Source organism: Bos javanicus, chromosome 18 (assembly GCF_032452875.1).
Source record: "Bos javanicus breed banteng chromosome 18, ARS-OSU_banteng_1.0, whole genome shotgun sequence".
Taxonomy (NCBI): domain Eukaryota; kingdom Metazoa; phylum Chordata; class Mammalia; order Artiodactyla; family Bovidae; genus Bos; species Bos javanicus.
The window spans coordinates 64,209,081-64,234,540 of NC_083885.1; the positions used below are offsets into that span (position 1 = coordinate 64,209,081).

A 25,460-nucleotide genomic window follows, 5' to 3' on the forward strand; every position below is an offset into this window, starting at 1 on the left:
TTTAACCTCTGTGGACCAATGTCTGTGGCCGCTACTCAGCTCTGCATCGTCCAAAAGCAGCCACACAAGACGGGTGGAGGTGCGCAGGCACACACACTCAAAATTAGTTTTCAAAAATAAGTACATAAAAAAGTTTCCACACAGGTTGTTGTTTTAGTCACTCAGTCGTGTTCGACTTCTGCGACTCCATGGACTGTAGCCTGCAGGCTCCTCTGCCCATGGGATTCTCCAGCAAGAATACTGGAGTGGGTTGCCATACCCGCCTCCAGGGGATCTTCCCGACCCAGGGATCCAACCACAGTACCCTGCGTTGGCAGGCGGATTCTTCACCACTGAGCCACCAGGGAAGCAGTACACAACCACAAATAGTGGGTTACGTACACACAACGCACAATCGCAACCCGGCACCCGCACGCCCACATCACAGGGCCGAGCTCACACCTCCCATCGTCTCAGTCTCGCGGTCCCCTTACGCGCCGCCACAAGAGGGCGCCCGCGTCCCCGCCGGGCCCACACGCAGCCGCGTCATCACAAATCGTGGAAACAGGCCGCAGAGGCTCCTGGGAAGTGTGGTCCGAGTCTCGAAAGGCGCCGCGCAAAGGACTCTGGGGCAGTTCGTTCTGCCAAGTCGCAAACGAGATTCCACCCTTGTCCTGGAGACCCATCCCTTCGCCCCTCTCCCGGGTCCACTCGACTCTGGGTCAGACAGATCGGAGCCACCGTGAGCCGGGATCCCGCAACCTCAAGTCACGAGGCTTCTGGGAGGAGCAGCCTGAGCTCGCGGTGCGCAGGCGCCAGCGCGCGCGTTCCAGGCCCCGGGTGAGCCCGGCTCTACGGCCCTTTAAGCCCTGGGGGCAGAGGGAAGGGTGTTGGGACGGAAAGCCCCCGGACAGGAGCGTGTAGGTATGGATGCCCAGGAGGGCAGCGAACTGGGGAGACTGGGTCTGGCTGAAGGGACCAAGGCAGGACCTCAGCACCTGAATCCGTCTGCGTGATCGCCTAAGGACTGCTACAGGTGGGGCCCCCGGGAGCGCAAAGCGCACCCTGCACCTGCGCGCTTTGGTGCAGGGGCGGGGCCTCGGGCGGGGCCACGCCCCCAAGAGCGGCTCGGATTGCGCGAGCGTGCCTGCCGCGGCCGGCGTGTGAGGGGCGGAGCCTCGGGCCGGAGCCGGTGGGAGCGCTGAATGAACGCCTGCGCGCCGCGTGGCTTTGTTTAGGGGCGGGGCCTCGCGCGCTCGGGGACGCCCTGGGGGCGGGGCCGCGGCCCGTCGACGTGTCCCGCGCGTGACGGGGCGGGGCCCGGCAGCGAGGGCCCGGGGGTCTCGCAGGGGACTGCGCAGGCGTGGGGAGCGAACTGGGAGCCAGGGGCGCGCGAGGTGCCGGCGCAGCTGCTGTGGTCGCCGCCCGGACGCGACCCGGGAGGACGGGGTGAGTGTGGGTGTGTGTCTGGCTGAGCTTGTGTGTCTGGGCGCCCGCGACCGCCCGCGGGGCCTTGTCTGGTCGTGTGGTGACGGAGTGTGAGATGAAGGACTCTGTGTGAAGCGTGTGGTGGCGGCGCCGTGCTGTGAGGGGAGGAGGGCGTATGGTGGCGTCTCTGCGGGTCTGTGACGGAGCCGGCCGTGTGGGGACGGGGACGTGCGTCGGGCCCGCGTTCGTGTGTCCCCGCGAGGTCTGTGGTGGTCGTGCGAGGAAGAAGCGACTGCGCCTGTGGGAGGGCGCCGGGGGCGGCGCGTGAGTGTGGCTGTGCCGCTGGAGCGCGTTCGCGTGCGTGGCCATGTAAGTGGCCGTGTGGCGCTGTCTGGCGTGGCTGCGTGGTTTGACCCGGTGGCTGTCCGGCGTCAGCGGCCCTGCGGTTGTGCATGGGTGGCGGTGTCACGGCGCCGTCGTGCTGTCCCTGCGGCCGCGGGAGGAGGGTCCCCGTGGGGAGGACGCTGCGCGGCTTCGCAGGCGTGCAGGCTTCTGGGTAAAATCGGGTGATGACAGCACCCGCGTCGGCGCTGGGACGGTTACCTGGGGTAACGCCGTGAAACCCGAATACCCAGGACGGAGCGTGGCTCAGCCCGGCGCGGGCGCTGGGTGCTTGCTGTCGTCCTGGTGGCCGTGTGCCCTTGTCCCCGCCCTGAGGTGGGGGCACAGTGGGGAATGCTAGCGGAATCTTCGTCTCTGAACTTGAGATTGGGCGGCCGTCCTGGAAGCTGAGGAGCTGAACCCTTCTGGCCCAGTTGCTCCTTTGGGTCTGTTACTGCAGTAACGCATCTGAAGGGAGGGCAGAGTCAGCCGTGGTTTCCCAGGTGGCACAGGGGTCAAGAGCCTGCCTGCCAATGCTGTAGATGCAGGTTCTATCCCTGGGTCAGGAGGATCCCCTGGAGGAGGAAACGTCAACCCACTCCAGTGTTCTTGCCTGGAAAATCCCATGGACAGAGGAGCCTGGTGGGCTGCAGTTCGTAGAGTCAGAGTCAGAGACCACACGCATGCGGTCTTCCTTGGTCTCTGGGACTTGTGACTGCATATGGTTGTGTGTTTGCTTCCTAACAGTGTAGCTTGGGGGACTCTGGGACTTCTGGTTCCATCCCTCAGTTGTTGTGTGATTTGCGGAGAGGTCACGTATATTGCCCCTGGCAAATGGAGATAGTAGTACTGATCTTATGCTTGTGGTGAATGTTAAGTACTGGGTTGGCCAAAAAGTTTGTTTGGGTTTTTCTGTAAAATGTTATGGAAAAACTCGAGTGAACCTTTTGATCAACCCAATCGAAAAGTGCCTGACACAAGTAAGCAATATATAAATGATAATTGCTTTATTATTAGTGCAATAATTGCAGAGATTTCACAGAGAATAAAATCCACACAGGAAGAAAAGCAAAAAGTGGAGCCCCAGGGAAAGGGTTTCAAGTCAAGAGGTAAAATAACCTTAAAGTCTAGGTCAAGCTTACATTGAAAATTTTTTGGTGAGGGTCCTAGGAGGGCAGGAGCAGAGGGTCTTCCCGGATGGAGCTGTCCCGAGGGAGCGCTTGCGGTTGCCATCCAAGATGGGAAGTGGCAGGAACTGGGGAGAAGTAACACAGAGATCTGGAGACATCTGTCAGCCTGTCCAGGGCTTCTCAGCTTTGGCACTTTGGATGGTTAGGGTCAGATAGTTTTTTCTTGGAATGGGGTACCGGGGAAGGCTATCCTATATATTGTAGGATATTTAGCATTATCTCTGCCTTCTACCCGCTAGAAGCCAGTGGCACGCCCTGCTTCACCAATTTTGACAAGCAGACATGTCTCTGGACACAGCCTGGCGTCCTGTGGCGGATACAGTCCTCCTAGTCAAGAACTACTAGTGTACAGGAGCACGATGAGGGCACACCATGAACGTTCTCAGGGCCTGAGGGTGGGCGGGAGAGGGAGGGGGCTCGAAGAGAGAGGGGGTAGAGGGATATTGTTGTGGAGATGAGAAAGAAGGAAAGGTTATCTGTGGCCTGCAGCCTGGGGAGGCTCTGAGAGGCATCCCTCACTCAGCATTCAGATGCCTGCCGTGGGCCAGGCTGACAAGACAGACTCGGTTTCTACTCATCTGGTGTTTGCATTTAGTAGAGAGAGGAAGTTAAATTTATAGCAGGTGGCAATAAGTGTCTTAAAAAGTAAAGCAGGGTGAAGGGATAATACGGTGACAGCGGGTGCATTTTCAGTTTTCACACCAAGGCTTCCTGTGGACGTCTCAGTTAACTCCAAAGCCAGGAATGATTCCTTGGAATTCTTTTTTTTAAAGATTATTGATTTATTTACTTATCTTTGGCTGCACTGGTTTTCATTGCTGCTCTCGGGCTTTCTCTGGTGGTGGGGAGCAGGGGCTCCTCTAGTTGCAGTGCGCCGGCTTCTCACTGTGGTGGCTTCTCTTGTGGCAGAGCATCCCAGGCTCTAGAGCACGGGCCCAGTAGTTGTGGCACACGTGGGCTTAGTTGCCTTGAGGCATGTGGGATCTTCCCGGACCAGGGATTGAACCCATGTCTTGTGCATTGGCAGGCACATTCTTAGCCACTGGACCACCAGAGAAGTCCGTCCTTGAAATTCTTTGATCAGGGAATATAAGAGTTTGAGCTTATCAAAGACTTTCTTCTCTCCAGTGCTCAGGTCTGGGCTTCAACAGGGAGATCTCTGGGGCTCCAAGACGGGGGCAGTAGTTCTAACCTGTGGCTTTGCATAGAGTAGAAATCTTAGAAGATACGAATAAGACATGCTTGGACTCAGGTCCCAGAGATTGACTTGATTATTCCGGCATCGGGCCCCGCCATCAGTTTTTAATTAAAAAAACTCCCGAGAGATGACTGTGTACAAACAGGGTTGAGAGCTATGGCTGTGAGAAGTTTATGGGCTCTTCTGGGGCTTCTCAGTATAAGAGAAATTAATTGATGGTGGGGAGGGAAGAGGAGATACCAGTGACCGGTGCTTCCAGTATCTTGTCAAAGGCAGTCCTGACCGCTGCACTTGGCTGCAGTAGGGACATTCCTAGCCCCATCCCATTTTAAGTGAGGAAGTCAAATCTATTCCCACGCCCAGCAGAGAAAATGGCGGGGCTGACATTCAGCTGCAAAGCCTGTGTTTTCTGTTCAGCTGTGTTTGCGTCTTTGGAAAAAGTACCTTCCTGTATCCCTGGTATCTGGGGCTTTCAGGTTCAGGGTGAGAGTGAGCTTAAAATACTAGACAGGTGGTACAGCAGGAACAGGCTGGCTAAACAGAGGCAGTGAGACTGTGCCTTTCAGGTGTGTCAGGACCCGTCCCCAACTCGACACCCAGCAGAGCCCCCCGGATCACGGGGGTGCTGTGCCCAGAAGGGAGGCATGCCACTGTCCAGTAACTTAAAAAAAAAATTATTTCTTATTTTTGGCCGTGCTCGGTTTTCGTTGCTTTGCTCAGGCTGTCTCTAGCTGTGGTGAGCAGCCGGCTTCTCATTGCCGTGGCTGCTCTTGTTGCGAAGCAAGGCTCTAAGCATGCGGGCTTTGGTAGTTGCAGCATGTGGGCCCAGTGGTTGTGGCTCAAGGGCTCATTAATTGTGGTGCACAGGCTTAGTTGCTTCACGTCATGTGGAATCCTCCTGTACCAGGGATCGAACCTGTGTCCCCTGCACTGGTGGGCAGATTCTTATCCCCTGCGCCATCAGGGAAGTCCCACTGTCCAGTAACTTGTGTGTGTGTGTGTGTTTCAGCAAAACTTTACAAAAATAGTGGCCAGATTTGGCCCCCACACTGTATTTTATGGACCTCTGCCTTAGACTATGATTTTTCCACGAGGTCTTGGACACAATGCTCTGTTGATTCCCCAGGCCATGGCTGGGCCTTGGGGAACCTAGGTTGGGTAGGGAGGACTTCAGAATTCTCTTTCTTAGGCCCACTGGAGGCCGAAGCACTGGGCCAGGGAGGGGGCTGATGTGGGAGAGAACCAGGGCGGGCAGGAACCACAGGCTACCATGAGCTCATCTTAGGTAATGCTGATTCCCAGGTTTACTCAGGAGCCACCAGCTCCCAGTCCGCGGGACATCAGAGTCACCCAGGGCACTTGTTTAAAAACTTGGGGTCCCGGACCTCAGACCTTCCAGGAGGTTCGGTGAATCTGTGCTGGGGGTTCATCGAGTCTGTTCTCTCGGGTGGCCAGGATGGCCTGGCTTCCACATGTGGTTCCACCTCTCAGCAGAAGTGGGGCTGGTGAGGGACAGAGGGGAGCGTGATGACAGTTTAATAGGCCAGTGCTGTCCTTCTGCAGGTGGGGCAACAGTCTGTAGAGAGACCCGACTTGCCCAAGGGCACTTGGAGCTGATGTCACTTTTCATCTCGGGTTTCTGGCAAGTACTGGTGGGGGGAGGGTTGCAGGTCGCTGAGCAGGAGTCAGATAGATGGTCCAGGGAATGCTTTTTGAGAGAAGTTCTTCTCTGCCTCCTGTGCGTCCAGCCCTGGAAAGATGGTGGCTGGGCTGAGGGCTGAGACTGAAGTCCTCTGCACGAGGAGGTGGGAGGGGGCTGGTGCAGCCCACACGCCCAGGGCTGGGGCCCATGTCCCCTCATGGGCCCCGGCCCCACTGTGCTGCCCGAGTTCCTGAGGGGAGAAAGCTGGAAGCTGGAGGATGCAGCCGTGCCTTCTCAGGAGCCCAGGGAGGGGTGGCCTGGGAGAGCAGGCCTGGGAGCTGTGGAAGGCCACCAGGTCCACGTTTGTCCACATGCCGGACGTCGTTTCGTGTTTCAGGCATAGGCCTTGAGGACCTGTTGTGCGGGGCCTGACACAGCTGGGGGCTGGCTGTGATGAGGGCACTCTTGAGTCCTGAGGACAGATGCCAGCTTCGGGGTCCAGAGGGACAGAATCCGCCCTCCCCACCATTGTCACCATGCTGGAGGGGAGCTTGTGGTCAGAGCCCCAGCTGGGAAAGGAGAGAGTTCCAGAATGTGCCAAGAGCCTGAGCACAGGCCCCAGACACGAGGTCCTGGAGACGCCCGGCTCCAAGCGCCTTTTGAGAGCCGAGGAGGGGCCGGATCCGGAGGGCAGTCTGTGCGTGCGGACCTGGGCACTGTCCGTCCTGCCATGGGGCCATGTGCCCGCCGGGAGGTGTCCAGGCCACAGGCGCAGCCCCTTTGTTTCTGCCACTGTGCCTTTTGCCGAGTGCTCAGGGCAGCCTCGGCGGCCTCTTAGATGTCCTCCTCGTTCTCCCGAAACGGCAGAACGTTCCAGGTAGAGGGCACGCTGGCCCTGCGTGCAGGTGCCGGACTCCAGGGAGCCCGGGAGTGCAGGGCCTGCTGAAGCTTGTGCAGCCACTCCGCGTCCTTCCCCAGCTCCAGTGAGCAGCATGGGGACCCCACGCAGAGACGTGTGACCTCAGGGAAGCCCTCCGTGAGAACGTTGCCATAGCTGCTGGGGTTCGTGACATCCTGGCAGGTGGGCACAAGGCGGGTGTTCTGGTGGGACAGGGGCCGCAGCCGTCATAGTCTTCGTGCCCAGCAGTGTCATGGGGGTTCCTGGCCGCCGCCCTGCTGCCCGTAGTCATGCTGTCCATGTCCTTGCTGAATGGACGGGGCGTAGTGCTCAGGGAAGGAGCCCTGGCCGTGCACCACCAGCAGCGACGTCTCGCCACGGCCCCTGTTGCCCACCGCCACGACCTTTGGCTCCTTCCTGCCTGGGCCGGGGGTGGCAGTCAGGGCTGAGGCTCCGGCCCCACGGTATCCAGAGCCAGGAGCCAGCAACACTGGCAGCAGTGTGGGGTAGAGCTTACCAGTAAGTTTTGAAGCTTGTACTCATCCAGGTTCTAGCCATCCTCATCTTAGGAGCAAGGCTTTAGTGTGGTGCTAAATTAAATTGCACAGCCCTTTCCCACCCTGTGGTCTGGGACTCAGAACACAGGCCCAGTTTAGACCTCTCCCCTGATGTAGAGTGGGATCCAGCACTTTATTTTGTGTTATTGTTTCGAAGAGGTGATTGTCTGCGCACTTGGCAAATTGTAGATAGGGAAAAGGGAATTTTGAAACCTAGTGACCCAATTCCATTCTTCAGGGACAGTCATTGCTACCAACTTCTTTATTCCATTTCCAGAACTTGTCTGTGCCTTTTCACTCAAGTATTCATATCCTGTTTTTTTTTTTTCTCCTAAGCATTTTCCTCTACACCTGTTCTCCATCATTATACCATGTCTTGGAAATCATTTCACACACGACAGGCACAGCAGATCTCTTGGCCTCCTTAGAGCTGACATCGTGGGCCTGATTGTTCGTTCTGTGCTCCGGGCACTGTCCTGAAACTTATAGGATGTTTAGCAGCGTCTCTTGTCTCTGCCCATTAGATGCCTAGAGCACCTCACCCCTCAAGCTGGGACAACTACAAATGTCCCAGACATTGCATCTCCTGGGAGCAAAATTACCCCAGTAAAGACCCACTGGTGTAGTGCTGCCTTATTCCTTGTCAGGCTGCTTGGTGCCCCATATGTGCATGTAGCGTTCACTCCTTTTCTTACTGATAGGCAGTTGTTTCCAGGCTCTTGACAGGTAGTTAATCATAATGGGGAGAACCTTAGTATTCTATTACAGGTTAATCACTAAAGGGCCATTGCTTGTAAGCTTAAGTTACACACAGTGGCCCATCTCCGGGAACTCTGTCTGCCAGGTAATGAGCATGGAGGTAAAATACCTTTGTTTAGGTCTCTGGAATCATCCTGACCAGGGCCACCTGTGAATGACTGCAGGCAGGAAGAAATTAACGCATCCCTTTCAGAGGCTGACTGGAACCAGGAAATGTTTGCCTCTACTTCCTCCCCTTTTCGCATAAAAGAAGCCTGAATTCTAACTCGGGCAAGGTGGTTCTTTGGGACATGAGTGCGCCACCTTCTCATCTCCTGGCTTTCCAGATAAAGTCACTGTTCCTTGTTCCAGCAGCTCGTCTCTTGGTTCTTTGGTCTGTCATATGCTGAGCACTGGAGCTCGGACTTAGTAAGGTAATGATAATGTAAACACTAACACTTGTTTAGCATTGGTGCTCCCCTGAATTCATTGAGTGTTTTCATTCATTTAATTTTCACAGCAGCCCTGTGGAGTTGTCCTGGTTATTTTCCTCGTTTGGCTGTTGAGGAAGCTAAGGCCCAGAGAGGTCAGGGAGGGCATTTGAGTCACTCAGGAAGTGGGTGGCGAAGTTGGAAGCTAAACCCAGACCACCTGGCTCCAGATGCATGCCCTCCACCAAAGCACTGCCCTGGCTCCTCCTGCAAACCCTGTCATTTTACACACACGCAGGAATGTCCAAAGACGTATCAGAAATACCTGGGTCAAACAGTATGTGCACCCTCAGTCTTAGGCGGTATTGCCAAGTCGCCGGTCTCTCTAAGCAGCCCTGTGTGAGAATTCTTGCCGCAGCCCTCTTGGTGGGTGTCAGGCGTCCTTGGTGATGCTTGGTGTATACCAAATTAAAAAGGAAAAGGAAGGCGAGAGATAGCTGTGTGCCTGTAGTTGAGGGTAACTCAGGTCAACTTCTGCCAGCTTAGGGCGAGGCAGATTTGTGTTTACCCCATTGTACAGATGAGCAGGCTGAGGCTCTATGTAGCTCTCCCACAGCCAGTAATCGGCAGAGGCAAACTTCGAATCCAGAATTATCTAACGACAAACTGCTGTTCTTTCCTCCCAGCTGTGCCGAGTTCCTTGGAGGAAATTACTTCGTGAACAAGAATCACACACCTTCAATTCACGGTGTGTGACGAGCACAAGCAGCTATGAGAAACCACAGGATGGACGCCATGCCACTTCCTGGAGCAGTCCACTTGACTTGAGGAACCAGAAAGGAAGAATCTGGTAAGTGACTTTTAAATACAGTTTTTATATTAACACAGATTTATCATGATGTGGAATGCAAAAGTCATACGGTTGTTGCAGGAAAAAAAAAAAAAAACAGAAGACTTCAGGAGTTTTATGTGTTGGGCAGCTGCTTTGGGGTGTTCTCAGGCTGCTGAGTTAGACATTAGCCCTCCTTTGCTGTGCAGGGATGTTAGTCAGAAGCGCTTAGAGGCCGCATGGCAGTGGAGTGCTGGAGCTGGCCCACCCCGGCTCACGCAAGCCCATGGGGCACACGTCTCCCCAGCCTCAGGTTCAGTGGCATCAGTTCGATATCTTATAGCACACTCTGATGGCAGTCTCTACACCATGGAAATCGGCAGACATTGCAGACTACAGCAGCGTGTACGTGACCTTCCTGCAGCAACCATAAGTTCATTCTCTGTGCGTCTCTTTCTGTTTTGTAAGTAACTTCTTTTGTGTCATTTCTTTTTAGATTCCACGTGTAAGGGATGTCAAACGGTATTCCTCCTTCTCTGTCTGACTTCACTCAGTAGAACACTCTCTAGGTCCATCCGTGTTGCTGCGGATGGCATTGTCTCGTTTTTCTAATGGCCGAGTGTACTCTACTGTATGTGTGTCCACATCTTTGTCCGTTGCTCTGTCGGTGCACATGTAGGTTGCCTCCATGTCTTGGCTGTTGTGAGCACTGCTGCAGTGAACGTTGGGTGCATGCCTCCTTTCAGGTCATGTTCTTCTCCAGATCCATGCCCAGGCCTGGGGTTGCAGGGCCACATAGTAGCTGTACTTTTAGTTTTTTAAGGAACCTCCATACTGTTCTCCATAGCGGCTGCACCAGTTTACATTCCCACCCATAATGTAGGAGGGTTCTCTTCTCTCCACCCTCTCTTTAGCATTTATTGTTTGTGGATTTTTGATGATGGCCATTCTGAGTGGTGTGAAGTGATACCTCACTGTAGTTATGATTTGCATTTCTCTAATAATTAGCTATGTTGAACATCTTTCATGTGCCAATTGGCCATCTGTGTGTCGTCTTTGGAGAAATGTCTGCTTAGGTCTTCTGCCCACTTTTTGAGTGGGTTGTTTGTTTTGATGCTGTTAAGTATCATAGTTCCGTTCAGTTCACTCCCTCAGTCATGTCTTGACTCTTTGCAACCCCATGAATCGCAGCACGCCAGGCCTCCTTGTCCATCACCAACTCCCGGAGTCCACCCAAAGCCATGTCCATCGAGTCGGTGATGCCATCCAACCATCTCATCCTCTGTCATCCCCTTCTCCTCCTGCCCTCAACCTTTCCCAGCATTAGGGTCTTTTCCAGTGAGTCAGCTCTTCGTGTCAGGTGGCCAAAGGATTGGAGTTTCAGCTTCAACATCAGTCCTTCCAATGAACACTCAGGACTGATCTCCTTTAGGATGGACTGGTTGGATCTCCTTGCAGTCCAAGGGACTCTCAAGAGACTTGTCCAACACCACAGTTCAAAAGCATCAATTCTTCGGCGCTCAGCTTTCTTTATAGTCCAACTCTCACATCCATACATGACCACTGGAAAAACCATAGCTTTCACTAGACAGAACTTTGTTGACAAAGTAATGTCTCTGCTTTTTATTATGGTGTCTAGGTTGGTCATAACTTTGCTTCCAAGGAGCAAGTGTCTTTTAATTTCATGGCTGCAGTCACCATCTGCAGTGATTTTTGAGACCCCAAAATAAAGTCTGTCACTGTTTCCACTGTTTCCCCATCTATTTGACATGAAGTGATGGGACCAGATGCCATGATCTTAGTTTTCTGAATGTTAAGTATCATAGCTGTTTGTAAATTTTGGAGACTAATCCCTTACCAGTCACATTGATACAGATATTTTCTCCCAATCTGTGGGCTGTCTTTTTGTTTTTTGTTTCCTTTGCTGTGCAAAAGCTTTTGAGTTTGAGTAGGTCCCATTCCTGGAGAAGGCAATGGCAACCCACTGCAGTATTCTTGCCTGGAAAATCCCATGGACAGAGGAGCCTGGTAGGCTGCAGTCCATGGGGTTGCTAAGAGTTGGACACAACTGAGTAACTTCACTTTGACTTGTCACTTTCATGCGTTGGAGAAGGAAATGGCAGCCACTCCAGTGTTCTTGCCTGGAGAATCCCAGGGACGGGGGAGCCTGGTGGGCTGCCGTCTATGGGGTCGCACAGAGTCGGACACGACTGAAGCGACTTAGCAGCAGCAGGTCCCATTCCATTTGTTTTTGTTTGTTTTTATTTCCATTTTTTTGTGAGATGGATTGAAAAGATATTGCTGTGGTTATGTGAGTGTGTTCTGCCTATGTTTTCCTATAGGAGGTTTATAGTATTCAGTCTCACGTTTAGGTCTTTTTTGAGCTTATTTTTGTGTATGGAGTTAAAGAATGATCTAGTTTCATTTTTTTTTTTTTTACATATGACTGTCTAGTTTTCCAAGCACCATTTGTTGAAGAGACTGTCTTTCCAACATTGTGTAGTCTTATTAATAATACATTTTAAAACTCAATACAGTACATCTGACATATTACCTTTTCAACTTATAATCAATATAAACAATTACCCATGGGATTTTTTACATTCTTTTTTTTTCATACTAGGTCTTTAAAATCATGTATTTTATGGTTATGTATTTTATGGTTAGAGTGCACCTCAATCCAGACACTTAATTTTTATTGGAGATATTTGATCTATATTTAAATTTTGTAAAATTTATTATTGGAGGGTGGTCCCTGTTGGCCTAGTGGTTAGGATTCTGGGCTTTCACTGCTGTGGCCTGGGTTCCATTCCTGGTTGGGGGGCTGAGATACTCCACAAGCCACATGGCATGGCTCAAAGAAAGAAACCCAACCTGTTCCAGACATACTTAAAAGTTTTACAGTAACTGAACTAAGGATCAGTTTTTAATCTTAGATTAGTGATAAATTTTAATTTGATGATTCTAGTAGTTATCATTTTTATAGTTTTAATAATGAATTGAAATAAAATAAAATGAAACAGTTTCTTATTTCCAGAACTCAGTGTCCACTGGTATTCACGTTGGACGAGACAGGTATAGAGTGACGGGGTGATAGAGGGCTTCCCTTGGAGGTGATTCTTGACATCTCAGCTCTTACTCTCTCACCCTGGTGCACACCATTGAGGTTTCTCTTCCAGATTTCTGCGCACCTGTCTAATGAGCCCCTTCTGCAGCTCTTGCTTCCTCCTTCATACCCCACCAACACACGTTCATAGTATTGGCCACATAGCCACCAAGAAAAATTTTTGTTAAATGTTAAGTCAGTCACATCATTCCTTTACTCAACTACCATCCCTCCTCACACCTTATCACACTTAGATCAGTTCCATACTGCTTGTCACCCCCTTCATGACCCGGCCCCTCCTGACCCCAGTCACCTCAGGCTCACCATTTCCCCGCTCTCTCATGCTGCTTCCACTTACCATCCTCTGCCCTCCATACGCCTAGCGTGTGCCCGCCGCAGGCCCACCATCTCCCCGCTCTCTCACGGTGCTTCTGCTCACCTGCATTCTCTCTGCCCTCCACACGCCCAGCGTGTGCCTGCTGCAGGGCTCTTGCACCTGCTGTACCTCTACCCAGAATGTCTTTCTCCCCGTGCCCAGGTGACTCATGCGTGTGCTGCAGTCACACCTCGGCTCCGGGTGGCCTCTTCTGAGAGGCCTCCCCCGCCGCCTGCCCCTCCTTCCCTGCTCAGGTCCAGTTTCCTTCACAGCAGGGATCGAGGCTCACGCTGGACTCTGTGTGGGCCTGTCCTCCCTGCTGAAACGTAAGGGACCGAGAGCAGGTGCGTCTCTGCTCTGACTCTGCTTCCCCGCCAGGCCCTGGGACAGCTCCTGGCACGTGGCGGGCACGCCACAGCTACTTGTCAGCTGAAGAGCGGGCGTCTGCCCCTTTCACTGTCTCCTGACCTGGCGCCTCCTGTGATCTCAGGAATAGACGGTGTTGGCTGCAGCTTCTCCCTGGTGCTGAGAAAGGGCAGCAATGTTTCAGACAATGCTCTGACTTACCCGGTGTGTGTGTGTGACCAAGGTGTGGGCCTGGAGGCTGTGGGCCCTCCCGATGGCGCAGGCAGTCTCACGGCTTCTCTTCTCCCCCAGGTTCACCTTCTCAGTGCTCTTCCTTCCTCCAGCTGTGAGCCCTAAGACAGAGGAGAGGATGCCTGCTGCTCGGGGGAAGTCCAAGTCCAAGGTAAGTACTGCTCTTCCTTCGGGAAAGTTCTTCTGCCTTGTAGGAAACCATTTCTTTCCTTCCGGCCCCATGAAGACATGGTCCCTGGTTTCCTTCCATCACCTCAGAGGGTGGGAGCGTGAGTAGGGGCCCCCTCTCCTTTTTTCTCAGTGTGTGCATGACCTTTCACCTATGCATTCAGCATCTCCAGGGGCTCTGCCTGTCTTCCCTCCCCAGAGAGAAGGCCAGAGACACCGTGATTTCTCAAGGTGGACATGAGTGCCCAGGTGGGACCTGCTGGGGCAGAGGGCTAGATGTTGTCCTCCAGAGTTAATCTCTAATGTTGCCGTTGTTTCTACTTATACAGCCCGTATTTATGAGGAGGAAACTTCTCTAACTTTGCGAGACTTCTGACCCTGTTGGTATTCAGGTAGAGTTAGTTGGACCCAGGCCAGTGAGGCAGCCGCCTATGATAGGCATGTTTCAAGATTTTAGCAGTCAAGCAATTTTCTACAGTAAGCCTCCTGAATGCAGTTTCTCATAATGGACACTTTTGCCCTTTAAGTTGTGTGTATTCGATCCCCATTGCTGCAAACTTGGCCATTCAAGACAGCATACATTTATTTTCACAAGTTTGTGGGTTAGGGTTCAGACCCAGCTTGGGTTAGCTGGGTCCTCTGTTTTGGGTCTCACAAGAGTGAAATCAAGCTGTCCGCCAGCTGTGGTCCCATCTGATGCTCAGGGTCCTCTTCTGAACTCAGTGGTTACTGGCAGAATTTCATTCCTTCTCCTCTGCTTCCCGAGTGGCTCCCTTTGTCCCATCTTCAAACCAGCATCAACAGGTCCAGTGCCACTCATGCTGCAGATCTCCCCGACTTCCCTTTCCGCTTTCCTCTTCCGCCAGCTGGAGAAAATCCTTTGCTCCTGGGGGCTCCTGTGATGACACTGAGCCGACCTAGATAATCCAGGCTACTTCCTTCTATTTCAAGGTCAACTGATTTAACCTTGATAACATCTGCAAAAATTTTGCCATGTATAATGCACTCACATCTGGTTAGGGACATGAATCAGAAGCAGGACTGCCCAGACTGAACCCCAGCTTCTCCATTTACAAGCTGTTAGACCTCCAGTAAGTTACCTCACCTCTCTCGGCCTCAGTTCCCGTATCTGTACCATTGCTGTGGTCCTCTGGGCAGTGCCCCAGTCACTGCCTAACATGGGCTAGTGCATGCAGGGTACCTAGAAGAATGCCTTGTCTTTGTCAGTGCCGTGTAAATCCAAGTTGATGTGCAAGTTGATGGAACAAAACCTTTAACACCAGCTGTATCATATTGCATTGTGTTTTATTTATTACAACTGCCCCTTTTGATCTCAGAACCTCAGTGTTTCCTTAATAGAACCCTGGCATCATGTGTCTTCCATGTTTGGAAGTCCACTGTTTTCTCCAGCCGTGTGGCAGCACAAGACCGCAGTGAAAGGACATCTGCTTTTCCATTTCAGGCACCAGTGACATTCGGGGATTTGGCCATCTACTTCTCCCAGGAGGAGTGGGAATGGCTGAGCCCCATTCAGAAGGATCTGTATGAAGATGTCATGTTGGAAAACTACCAGAACCTCGTTTCTCTCGGTAAGGCTCTCCTGCTCCCATGATCCACAACTGGACTGTTGAGGGAGATGAATCGATTAGTCAGGGAAATAGAAGCCACTCCAGTTTGGCTTTTTTTTTTTTTTAACAGCTTTATTGAGGTATAATTCACCCATGTGAAGTATACAGTTCAGTTGGTTTTTTAAGTGTATTTACAGACTTGAGCACCCGTCACCATAGTCAATTTTAGAACATCTTCAGTTCAGTCACTTAGTCGTGTCCAACTCTTTGCGACTCCATGAACCACAACACGCCAGGCCTCCCTGTCCATCACCAATTCCCGGAGTTCACCCAAACCTATGTCCATTGAGTCGGTGATGCCATCCAACCATCTCATCCTCTGTCGTCCCCTTCTCCTCCTGCTCTCAATCTTTCCCAGCATCAGGGTCTTTTCGAATGAGTCAGCTCTTTGCATCAGGTGGCCAAAGTGTTGGAGTTTCAGCTTCAACATCAATCCTACCAATGAACACCCAGGACTGATCTCCATTAGGATGGACTGGTTGGATCTCCTTGCAGTCCAAGACTCTCAAGAGTCTTCTCCAGCATCTTCATTACCCCCCAAAGAAAGCCTGTAACTATCATCAATCACTTTTTTATTTACCTGTGCCAACTAACGCCCCCAGATTAGGCAAACACTAAACCATTATCTACTTTCTGTCTATGAATTTCCCTATTCTTGGTGTTCCATAAAAATGAAATTAAATATGTTGTCCTTTGTGTCTGACTTCTTTCATTTAAGGTAATATTTTTGAGGTTCATCTGCATTGTAGCATGTATCAGTACCTCATTTCCTCTTCATGGCCAAATAATATTCCACCTTTTCTTTTCCCATTCCCCAGTTGATAGGCGTCTAGGTTGTTTCCACTGTATGGCTGTTATGAATCTGCTGCTGTGAATGTTCATGGACAAATTTTTGTGTGGGTGCATATTTTCATCTCTCTTGGGTGTATGTCTAGGAGTGGTAGGTATTGGTCATATATCAATAGTAACTATATATATAACCTTTTGAGGACTTGTTTTTGAGAGAAATAATTTAAAGAATTGACTTTTAACAGGTACTATTAAAAGGTGAATATTGGACGCTGAGGTAACAGATGGTAACTGCAGGACACATCATCCTAGGGCTGGGAGGACAGAGGGAAGAGTTTGGAGTTTTAAGGACTTTGGGAATAGGACTCAGATTTCAAAAGGAGAGGGGAGCACTGCCTGTTTTGTTTATCCTGCTGAGAGGGCAACATGAGGCTCGTTCTGGGAGTCACAGCGGAAAAAAGCAAAGCAGAAATGGAAACCGCCAGTACTGCTGTTGGCGGATGCTGACAGGGAGCAGCTGGCATGGGAGTGTGGGTTACAGCAGACCAGAGGATGCGGGCTCGCCTGTGGGAAGACTGTCACCAAATGACCAGCCTCGGGAGTTCTGCTCCAGCTCCTCCCCAGAGTAGTTGGTTTTGTAGAGTTAGAGGTGAATAGCTATGCTGTCTATGACTGACCTTTCATCCTTTTCTCCACCTACCCTTCACATCCTCTGTGCTCCTTTTGCATGAATAAACCCCATTTCTCTTGAGACAAAGCCTGATTCTAATAGCTGTGGTGCCCACATCATGCTCAGTTCCAGTGTTTTTCCTGTGTTGCAGGACTTTCCTTTCGGAGACCAAACGTGATCACCTTATTGGAGAAAGGGAAAGCACCCTGGATGGTGGACCCAGTGAAAAGACGCCGGGGCTTGGGTGAGTGCCTTCCATCATAAAAGGGCAACATCTTTAAGATAATAGTTGAGAGCCACTTTCTCCACCTCAAAGACCCCAAGGCTGTGCAGAAAACTCAAGTCTCTTCAGTATGTGTCCCCAGAGGGAGAATAATTAATATTCAACAAGCCTCTCACTAGGTATCTGATATTCTTTAAAAAAATAAATTATTTATTTGGCTGCTGCTGCTGCTGCTGCTGCTAAGTCGCTTCAGTTGTGTCCAACTCTTTGTGACCCCATAGACGGCAGCCCAGCAGGCTCCCTTGGCCCTGGGATTCTCCAGGCAAGAACACTGGAGTGGGTTGCCATTTCCTTCTCCAATGCATGAAAGTGAAAAGTCAAAGTGAAGTCGCTCAGTCGTATCCGACTATTAGCGACCTCATGGACTGCAGCCTACCAGGCTCCTCTGTCCATGGGATTTTCCAGGCAAGAGCACTGGAGTGGGGTGCCATTGCCTTCTCCCTATTTGGCTGTGTCTGGTCTTAGTTGTATCATGCTGGATTGCCAAACAGACTCCCTCGTTATGACACACGGGCTCCAGAGCTCACAGGCTTCGTTGCCCCGTGGCATGTGGAATCTGAGTTCCCTGACTGGGGGTTGAACCTGCGTATCCTGCATAACAAAGTGAATTCATAACCACTGGACCACCAGGGAAGTCCTTGATACTCAGGTTCCTCCCAGCAGCTCTATAAGGTAGATCCTCTTCTTATTCCGATTTTATAGATGAAGAAACTGAGGGCCAAAGAAGTTCAGTGACTTGCCCAAGTTCACCTAGCTGGGAAGTAGCACCAGAGTTGGGATTTGAACCCCAGCTTCTGGTCTCAGAAGCTCAGGTTTTAATAGCCTCATCCCCATCCTGCTTTGGTTTTCATATTTCCCTTCAGAGAAAGTGTGTGTATTCTGACTTCTCTAGTGATTGTATTTATAATGACCTGACTTGCATCATTGTCTTCATTCCTTAAAAAAAAATTAAAAATCTTTCCCATAAGCGTTTATTTTGACTGCTTTTCAAGAACTCATTTCCTTCTCTAGTATTAATAGATTCTTCTTTGATTGGTTAAATTATGGGTTTTTAAATTTTGTTTTGTTTTTAGTTCATTTTTACAGCTATGAGTTTAATTTTTTAATTGTAAAAAGCACATGACATTAAATTTACCATCTTAACCATTTAAATTTAGTTTTTATTTATTTATTTTTTGACTGTGCTGCTTGGCTTGTGGGATCTTAGTTTTCTGAGCAGGAATTGAACCTGTGCCCTTGGGAGTGAGAGCATAGAGTCCTAACCACTGGATTGCCAGGGAATTCCCATCTTAACCGTTTTTAAATGTACAATTAAGTATATTTGCATTGTTGAACAAGAGGTATCCAGAACTTTTTAAGTATTGCAATACTGAAACTCCATACCCACTAAATACTAATTCTTTCCACCTCACCACTCAACCCTTGGTATGATTTTGACTACTATGGATACTTCATATGAATGGAATCATGCAGTATTTGACCTTCTGTTACTAGCTTTTTTCCACTTAGCATAATGTCATCACGGTTCATCCGTGTTGTAGTACATGACAGGATTTTCTTTTTTAAGGTTACATCATATTCCACTGTGTGTATATACCACATTTTCTTTATTTATTCATCTGTTCGTGGACATATGGGTTGCTTCCACATCTTAGCTACTGTGATTCATGCTGCAGTGAATACGGGTGTACAGATAAATCTCTTCAAGATCCTGATTTCAATTCCTTTGGATATATACCCAGTGTTAGTATTGTTGAATCATATGGTAGTTCTGTTTTTAAGTTTCTAAGGAACCACCATACCATTTTCCACAGTGGCTACACCATTTTTCATTTCCACCAGTAGCACACAAGGGTTCCGGGTTCTGCTAATCCTTACAGCACATGTTTTCTGTTTTTTGTTTTTTAATATATATATAGGCTGTTTTTATGTTGTAAGATGATATTGTGGATTTAATTTACATTTCTCTAATGATTAATGATGTTGAACATCTTTTAATATGTTTATTGGCCACTTGTCTGTCTTCCTTGGAGAAATATCTATTCAAGTCCTTTGCCCATTTGTTTAATAGGGTAATTTGTCTTTAAGTTGTAGAAGTTCTTTATGTATTCCGCACGTTAGTCCTTTATCGTATATGTGGTCTGCAGTATCTGTAGGTTGCGTTTCCCTGTAAGTTTGATGTGGTCTCCTTCTCTTCTTCCGTTTGTTGCCTGTGCTTTTGATGCCATGTCCAAGAAACTCAGTGCCACATCCAGTGTCCTGAAGCTTTCCCCTGTGTTTTCTGCCTAGGAGTGTAATAATTTTTGGTCTTACGTTTTAGGTCTTTAGTCTATTTTTGACTTAGTTTTTGTATATAGTGTAACTAAGGGGTCCATGTTCATTCTTTTGCAAGTAGGTACCCAGTTTTCCCAACACCATTTGTGGAAGAAACTGTTCTTTCCCCTTTGTGACAGTCTTGGCACCCTTGTTGAAAATCATTTGACCAGATATATGAGAGTTTATTTCTGGGCTGTCTGTTCTCTTCCATTGGTCTGTATATGTCACTGCCACACCATCTTAATTATTAGGAAGTCTAAGCATCCTTCTTCATTTCTCTCTTTCAAGAGTGTGTTGGTTATTCAGGGTCCCTTGAGATTCTATATGAATTTTAGGACTTTTTTCTACTTCAAAAAATTTTACTGGGATTTTGATAGGGATTGCATTGAATGTGCAGATAACTTTGAGTGGTATGGGCAGTTTTACAATAGTAAGTCTTTCAATCCACAAGCATAGGATGTCTTTCCATTTATTTATAGCTTTGATTTCTTTTAGCAATGTTTGTAGTTTTCAGTGTCTTTCATCTCTTTGGTTAAACTTACTCCTAAATATTTTATCCTTTTTGATGTTATAGTAAATGGGATTGTTTTCTCAATCTCCTTTATGGAGTGGTCATTGGTAGTATATAGAACCAAAACTGATTTTTGAGTGTTGATTTTATATCCTGCCACTTTACTGAATTAATTCACTTATTGATTCAAATTAATTAATAAATGTTCAAACTGTTTTTGGTGTGAAATTGAGGTAGTTCCTTCTGTTCCTAGCTCACTGAGTGTTTTTTATCATGAAAGAGTGATGAATTTTGTCAAAAGCTTTTTCTGCATCAGTTGAGATGATCATGTGGTTTTGTCCTTTAATTTGGTGATTGTGATATATTACATTTATTTTCCTACGTTGAACTATCCTTGTATTCCAGGTATAAATCCAACTTGCTCATTTGTATGATCCTTTTAAGGTACTGTTGAATTTGGCTTACTAGTATTTTGTTCAGGATTTTTGCATAAGTATTTAACAGGGATATTGGTCTGTACTTTGATTTTCTTATGGTGTGTCTTGTTTTGGTGTTAAGGTAATGATGACCTCATACAATGAGGTAGTAAGTATTCTCTCTGCTTTTGTCCTCTGAAAGAGATCATGGAGAATTGGAATGATGTCTTCCTTAAATGTTTTGTATATTTCACTAGCAAACACACATGGGCCTGGTACTTTCTGTTTTGGAAGGTTATTAATTACTGATTCAGTGTTTTAAATAGATATGTGCCTATTCAGATCATCCTTTTCTTATGTTTTGAGTTTTGGCAAATTGTGTCTGTCTGTAGTTTACCTTCTGCCTTTCCTGGACATTTTCTACAATAAAACTACATTTATCTATTGAACAGTTTATGGAATTTAATGTGGTTATGTTGTTGTTGTTCAGTTGCTAAGTCTTACCCAACTCTGTGACCCTGTGGACTGCAGCATGCCAGGCTTCTCTGTCCTTCACTGTTTGCTGGAGTTTGCTCAGGCTCACGTCCATTGTATTGAGTCAGTGATGCCGTCCAACTATCTTATCCTCTGTCACCCCCTTCTCCTCCTGCCTTCAGTCTTTTCCAGCATCAGGGTGTTTTCCAATGAGTCAGCTCTTCGCACCAGATAGCCAAAGTACTGGAGCTTCAGCTTCAGCATTTTCTTTAGGGATTGACTAGTTTGATCTTGCGGTCCAAGGGACTCTCGAGAGTCTTCTCCAGCACCACAGTCCAAAAACATCAATTCTTCAGCATTCAGCCTTATTCATGGTCCAACTCTCATATCCATACATGACTACTGGAAAAACCATACCTTTGACTATATGAACCTTTGTCAGCAAAGTGATGTCTCTGCTTTTTAATAGACTGTTTAGGATTGTCATAGCTTTTCTTCCAAAGTATATGGTATATATTTATTCAATAATAAAACCTTTATTCATTTCAAATTGCACTTCCGTGAATTTGTTATTAAGTATTTCTATGAAGTCCTTACTATGTTAAAACTATAATAAAACACTCAAAGAGTTATTACTCTAATTATCATCATTGTTATTATTTTGATTGATAATTATTGCAAACAGCTTCATTTTTTTAGCACAGGAAAACAAACTGAATTTCTTGATGTCTTTCAGACTTAGGGTCTAAATGTGAGACCAAGAAGTTACCTCCAAATCAGTGCAACAAATCTGGGCAAAGCATCTATCAGAAACCGGTTTCCACGCCACAAAAAGTTCCCACAGGAAAGAGAGGCTGCAGGAAAAATTCAGTCCTAATAAAACGCAAGAAAGTACACTCAGAGAAGAAATCTTTAAAATGTAACGACTGTGGGAAGTTCTTTAGTCAAAGCTTATCTCTTAAATTCCATCAGAACTCTCATGCTGGGGAGAAGCCTTATGAATGCAGTAGTTGTAGAAAAGCTTTCAGACAGATCTCATCCCTCATTCTTCATCAGAAAATCCACAATGGAAGGAAAAGCTTTGAATGTAATAAATGTGGGGAAAGCTTCATTCAGAGAACATCCCTACTCCTACATGGGAAGATTCATGGTGAAAAGGAAGTCTTTGACTGTGGGAAAGCCTTGAGTCAGTGCTCATCTCTCAGTATACATCAGAAAATCCACTTTGTTGAAAATGTCTACCAGTGCAGAAAATGTAAGAAAGCCTTCATTCGCATGTCATCTTTTTTACTTCATAAGAAAATTCACAGTGGAAAGAAAATATACAAATGCAATAAATGTAGGAGAGTCTTCAGTAAGAAATCAGTCCTTGTTATACATAAAAGAATTCATACTGGAGAGAAAACTTGTGAAAGTGAGAAGGCCTTAAGTCACAGTCTACAGCAGAGAAGTCACCATTTAGAGAATCCTTATAAATGCAGAAAATGTGGGAAATTCTTTAGTAGAATTTCATCCATTATGCTTCATCAGAGAATTCATAATTCAGAGAAACCCCACAAATGCAATAAATGTGAGAAGATATTCAGGCGGCTTTCAACCCTTATTCTACATCTAAGAATTCATAATAAAGAGAAACTATACCAATGTAATAAATGTGCGAAGGTCTGCAATCGGCATTCATCCCTTATCCAACACCAGAAAGTCCATACGAAGAAAAAGAAACTGTTTGAATGTAAAGAGTGTGGGAAGATGTTTTCTGGAACTGCCAACCTTAAAATACATCAGAACATTCATTCTGAAGAGAAACCCTTCAAATGCAATAAGTGTAGTAAAGTTTTTGGCCGCCAGTCATTTCTTATTGAACATCAGAGAATTCATACTGGAGAAAAACCCTATCAGTGTGAGGAGTGTGGAAAAGCCTTCAGTCACCGCATCTCTCTTACGAGACATAAGAGAATTCATAGTGAAGACAGACCCTATGAATGCGATCAGTGTGGGAAGGCCTTCAGTCAGAGTGCACACCTCGCCCAACATGAAAGAATTCACACTGGAGAGAAACCATACACATGCAAAACATGTGGGAAGGCCTTTAGCCAGCGGACATCCCTCATCCTCCATGAAAGAAGTCACACTGGAGAGAAACCCTATGAATGTAATGAATGTGGGAAGGCGTTTAGCAGCGGCTCCGATCTTATTCGGCATCAGAGAAGTCATTCCTCGGAGAAACCCTATGAATGTAGTAAATGTGGGAAGGCATACAGTCGGAGCTCATCCTTGATTCGACATCAGAATACACATTCTGAGGAAAAGGCTTAAGATCGTTTTAAATATGTAAAAGCAGAGAGGGATGCCAGCCAAGTAGCAGAGACAGAGGCATGGGAAAATGCATGTCTGTAACACAAACTGTAAAAATGGGGCAGTTTGATTTTGTGTCCCACTTTGAAAGCCAAAGAACAAAAGTCATTGGTGATTTGACCGGAGGATCTGAAATCAACTGAAGCAGTGACTTTATCATATATGTTAGTTTCAAAATAACAAGCTCAGATGATTGGGTCAGTCATTTTTAATGAAGAGCATTCTTCATTTGATAAAAATAACTGATACATTATTTCCATCGTAACTTTAAAGCCATTTCATTGGTCATGTACAACAAAGTAAATTGTAAATCCATTTTTCTGGATGGATCTGTGAGCCTGACTTAAGGTCATGTGAAGAAAGAGTTTGAGTTTGTCCCTTAGAAGTATCACAGAAGGGATTTTCTCACAAACCAGGGTGCCATTTTCAGCTAACAGTAACTTGTGGGTGAGAATAAAGAAGACTGTGTAAAGAGATAATAGCACTCAAAATTGTGTGGAGCGATAGAATCATTACCATACTGTCTCTGTCGATACGAAGATATATGATCTTCATGGTGTGAAAAATCTAACAAGCCTGGGACAAGCTAATGGGGAAAAAAACAGGATGTACTGAAGAATGAGAAACTTCAGAATGGGGAGAAATTATTGTTTTGTTTGTATATGAATTTATATTTATATGAATAAACATTGGTATTTTTATGTAAGAACACTGGTGTGCCACAAGTGATTGGTGGAGAATGGGATGTCGCGGACTGAATTCATGTTAAAAACGTAACCCCCAATGTGACTGTATTTGAATTGAGGCCTTTTGGGATATAGTAAGGGTTAGATGAGGTCTTGAGGATGTGGTCCTCATAATAGGAATGGTGTTTTTAAGAGAAGAGACACCAGAGATCTCTGCCGTGCGAGGACACAAGAAGTCAAACTAGCCCTCACCAGCATCCAGCTGTGTGTCATCCTGACCTCGGACTTGCAGCCTCCAAAACTGTGAGAGATGAATTCTACATCACTCAGTTTATGGTGTTTTGTTATGGCAAACTAAACTAATACATGAGAAAAACCCTGCATTTATGTGCCAGGCTCTTAATTCTTGTCAGCTGTTCACCATATATACAATAGTGTTCAGTCCTTCTTTCCAGTTTGTGCAAAATATATAAGAAATAAAATCAGAGTTCTTTTTTGGAACTGGCTTATATACAGTTGGACTCTTCTGTGTGTTTTCCTATTGCAAAAGCTATTTTTGAAAATACCCATATGTTGTTAAGACAACTATGTGGATTGTTTGATCACGTGAGGTCACTCTAACTTTGAACACAGCTGAGAAAATAACAACTGGATTTATGAAGGGAGCATGCATGCAGTATAATAGAACAATTAATTTTCCATTTAAACTTGTCATATCAGTGTGCAAACTCAGCATAAAAACCAGCACTTCAAGCAAACGGATGAGCAGACGACACAGAGAAGGCTCATGGAGGGCCATGTCTTTTCTCCCTACCGTTCTGTACACACACCCCTCTACTTTGTTAAGTCCTCTGCCAATCTGCCCTAGATGTTGGTTCCAAATCAATGGTCACAAACCTAAAACATGTTATGTGTACTAATAAGACACTGTTCTTGCCTGCAGGCACTTGCAGTTTAGGGAATTCAGACTATTTAAATATGGAAGCATATAAGGTATGCAAGTAATGTCAAGGATGGTGAACTCCATGGTGATCGATCACTTTTGGTGACTGATCGTATTAACGGCAGAATAGGTTTTTACTAGGCACACAAATGTTGGGAGGCTGTTGAAGGCAACAGAGAAAGTACAGATGTACAAACTAATGGCAGAGGGTTGTGAGGTATTAGGGGAGTTACAAGTTCTAGCATTTAGTACAGTGACTGGCGCAAAGTAAGTAGTAAACAGTAATACTGAATGAATGAAAATAACCTTAGTTTAGCTGGATTTTTTCTTAAGGCATAGTCAAAAGGGAACACCTAAATTCGAAGGTCACCCAGACACTGAGATAAATCTGTGAAAAACAAGCCCTCACTTTAAGGAATCGCTAGTGAATTTTGAAGGCTGTGATGAACTTAGGGTGGTCATAGCAACAAGCAACCTTAAACCTCCAGTTTTTATATTAATGACAACATGAAAGGCTTCACAGAAAAAATGGCATGGCCATTTCTAAGGATTAAAATCTATTTACTTCTGTTTTTACTGTCCAATGCAAGATACATGGAGTTTAGTCAAAAGTAATTTTTACAAAGCTACAAGAAAAATCAACACCCACCACCAAGAGACAAAAGCAATCAAGAAATGGAACCAGACTCCCTGACACAGAATTTTAAATAACTGTGAGTAATACATTAAAGGCTCTAATGAAAAATGTGTTTAACAGGCAAATTAGATGAGTCATTTGGTCAGAGAGATGGAACTGTGAGAATCAAATGGAAATAATAAAAAATGAACAGAGATGAACAAAACCTTCAACAGGCTCATAGGTATACTTGAC

At 47.2% G+C, this 25,460-nt stretch overlaps 1 protein-coding gene across 3 annotated transcripts; it reads left to right on the plus strand.

Annotated features, from left to right (window-relative positions):
• Positions 1–580: 580 nt before the first annotated feature.
• ZNF667 (zinc finger protein 667) lies at positions 581–24,161 on the plus strand. 3 transcript variants are annotated; one of them, XM_061386466.1, is made up of 6 exons: positions 581–819; positions 9,129–9,292; positions 13,411–13,501; positions 14,981–15,107; positions 16,757–16,849; positions 21,342–24,161. In XM_061386466.1, exons 3-6 carry the CDS (start codon positions 13,469–13,471, stop codon positions 22,919–22,921), a joined length of 1,833 nt encoding a protein of 610 aa, XP_061242450.1. In that variant the 5' UTR covers positions 581–819; positions 9,129–9,292; positions 13,411–13,468; the 3' UTR covers positions 22,922–24,161. The 3 variants fall into 3 exon arrangements, with proteins under 3 accessions (XP_061242450.1, XP_061242451.1, XP_061242452.1); XM_061386467.1 differs by lacking the exon at positions 581–819 and adding an exon at positions 1,346–1,428; XM_061386468.1 differs by lacking the exons at positions 581–819; positions 9,129–9,292; positions 13,411–13,501; positions 14,981–15,107 and adding an exon at positions 15,603–15,696.
• The last annotated feature ends 1,299 nt before the right edge of the window (positions 24,162–25,460 follow it).

Coding starts and splice junctions, on each gene's coding strand:
- ZNF667 (XM_061386466.1), top strand. CDS start 13,469: ATGCCTGCTGCTCGGGGGAAGTCCAAGTCCAAG. Junction 13,502..14,980: donor GGGGGAAGTCCAAGTCCAAG/GTAAGTACTGCT, acceptor TTTCCATTTCAG/GCACCAGTGACATTCGGGGA. Junction 15,108..16,756: donor CCAGAACCTCGTTTCTCTCG/GTAAGGCTCTCC, acceptor CCTGTGTTGCAG/GACTTTCCTTTCGGAGACCA.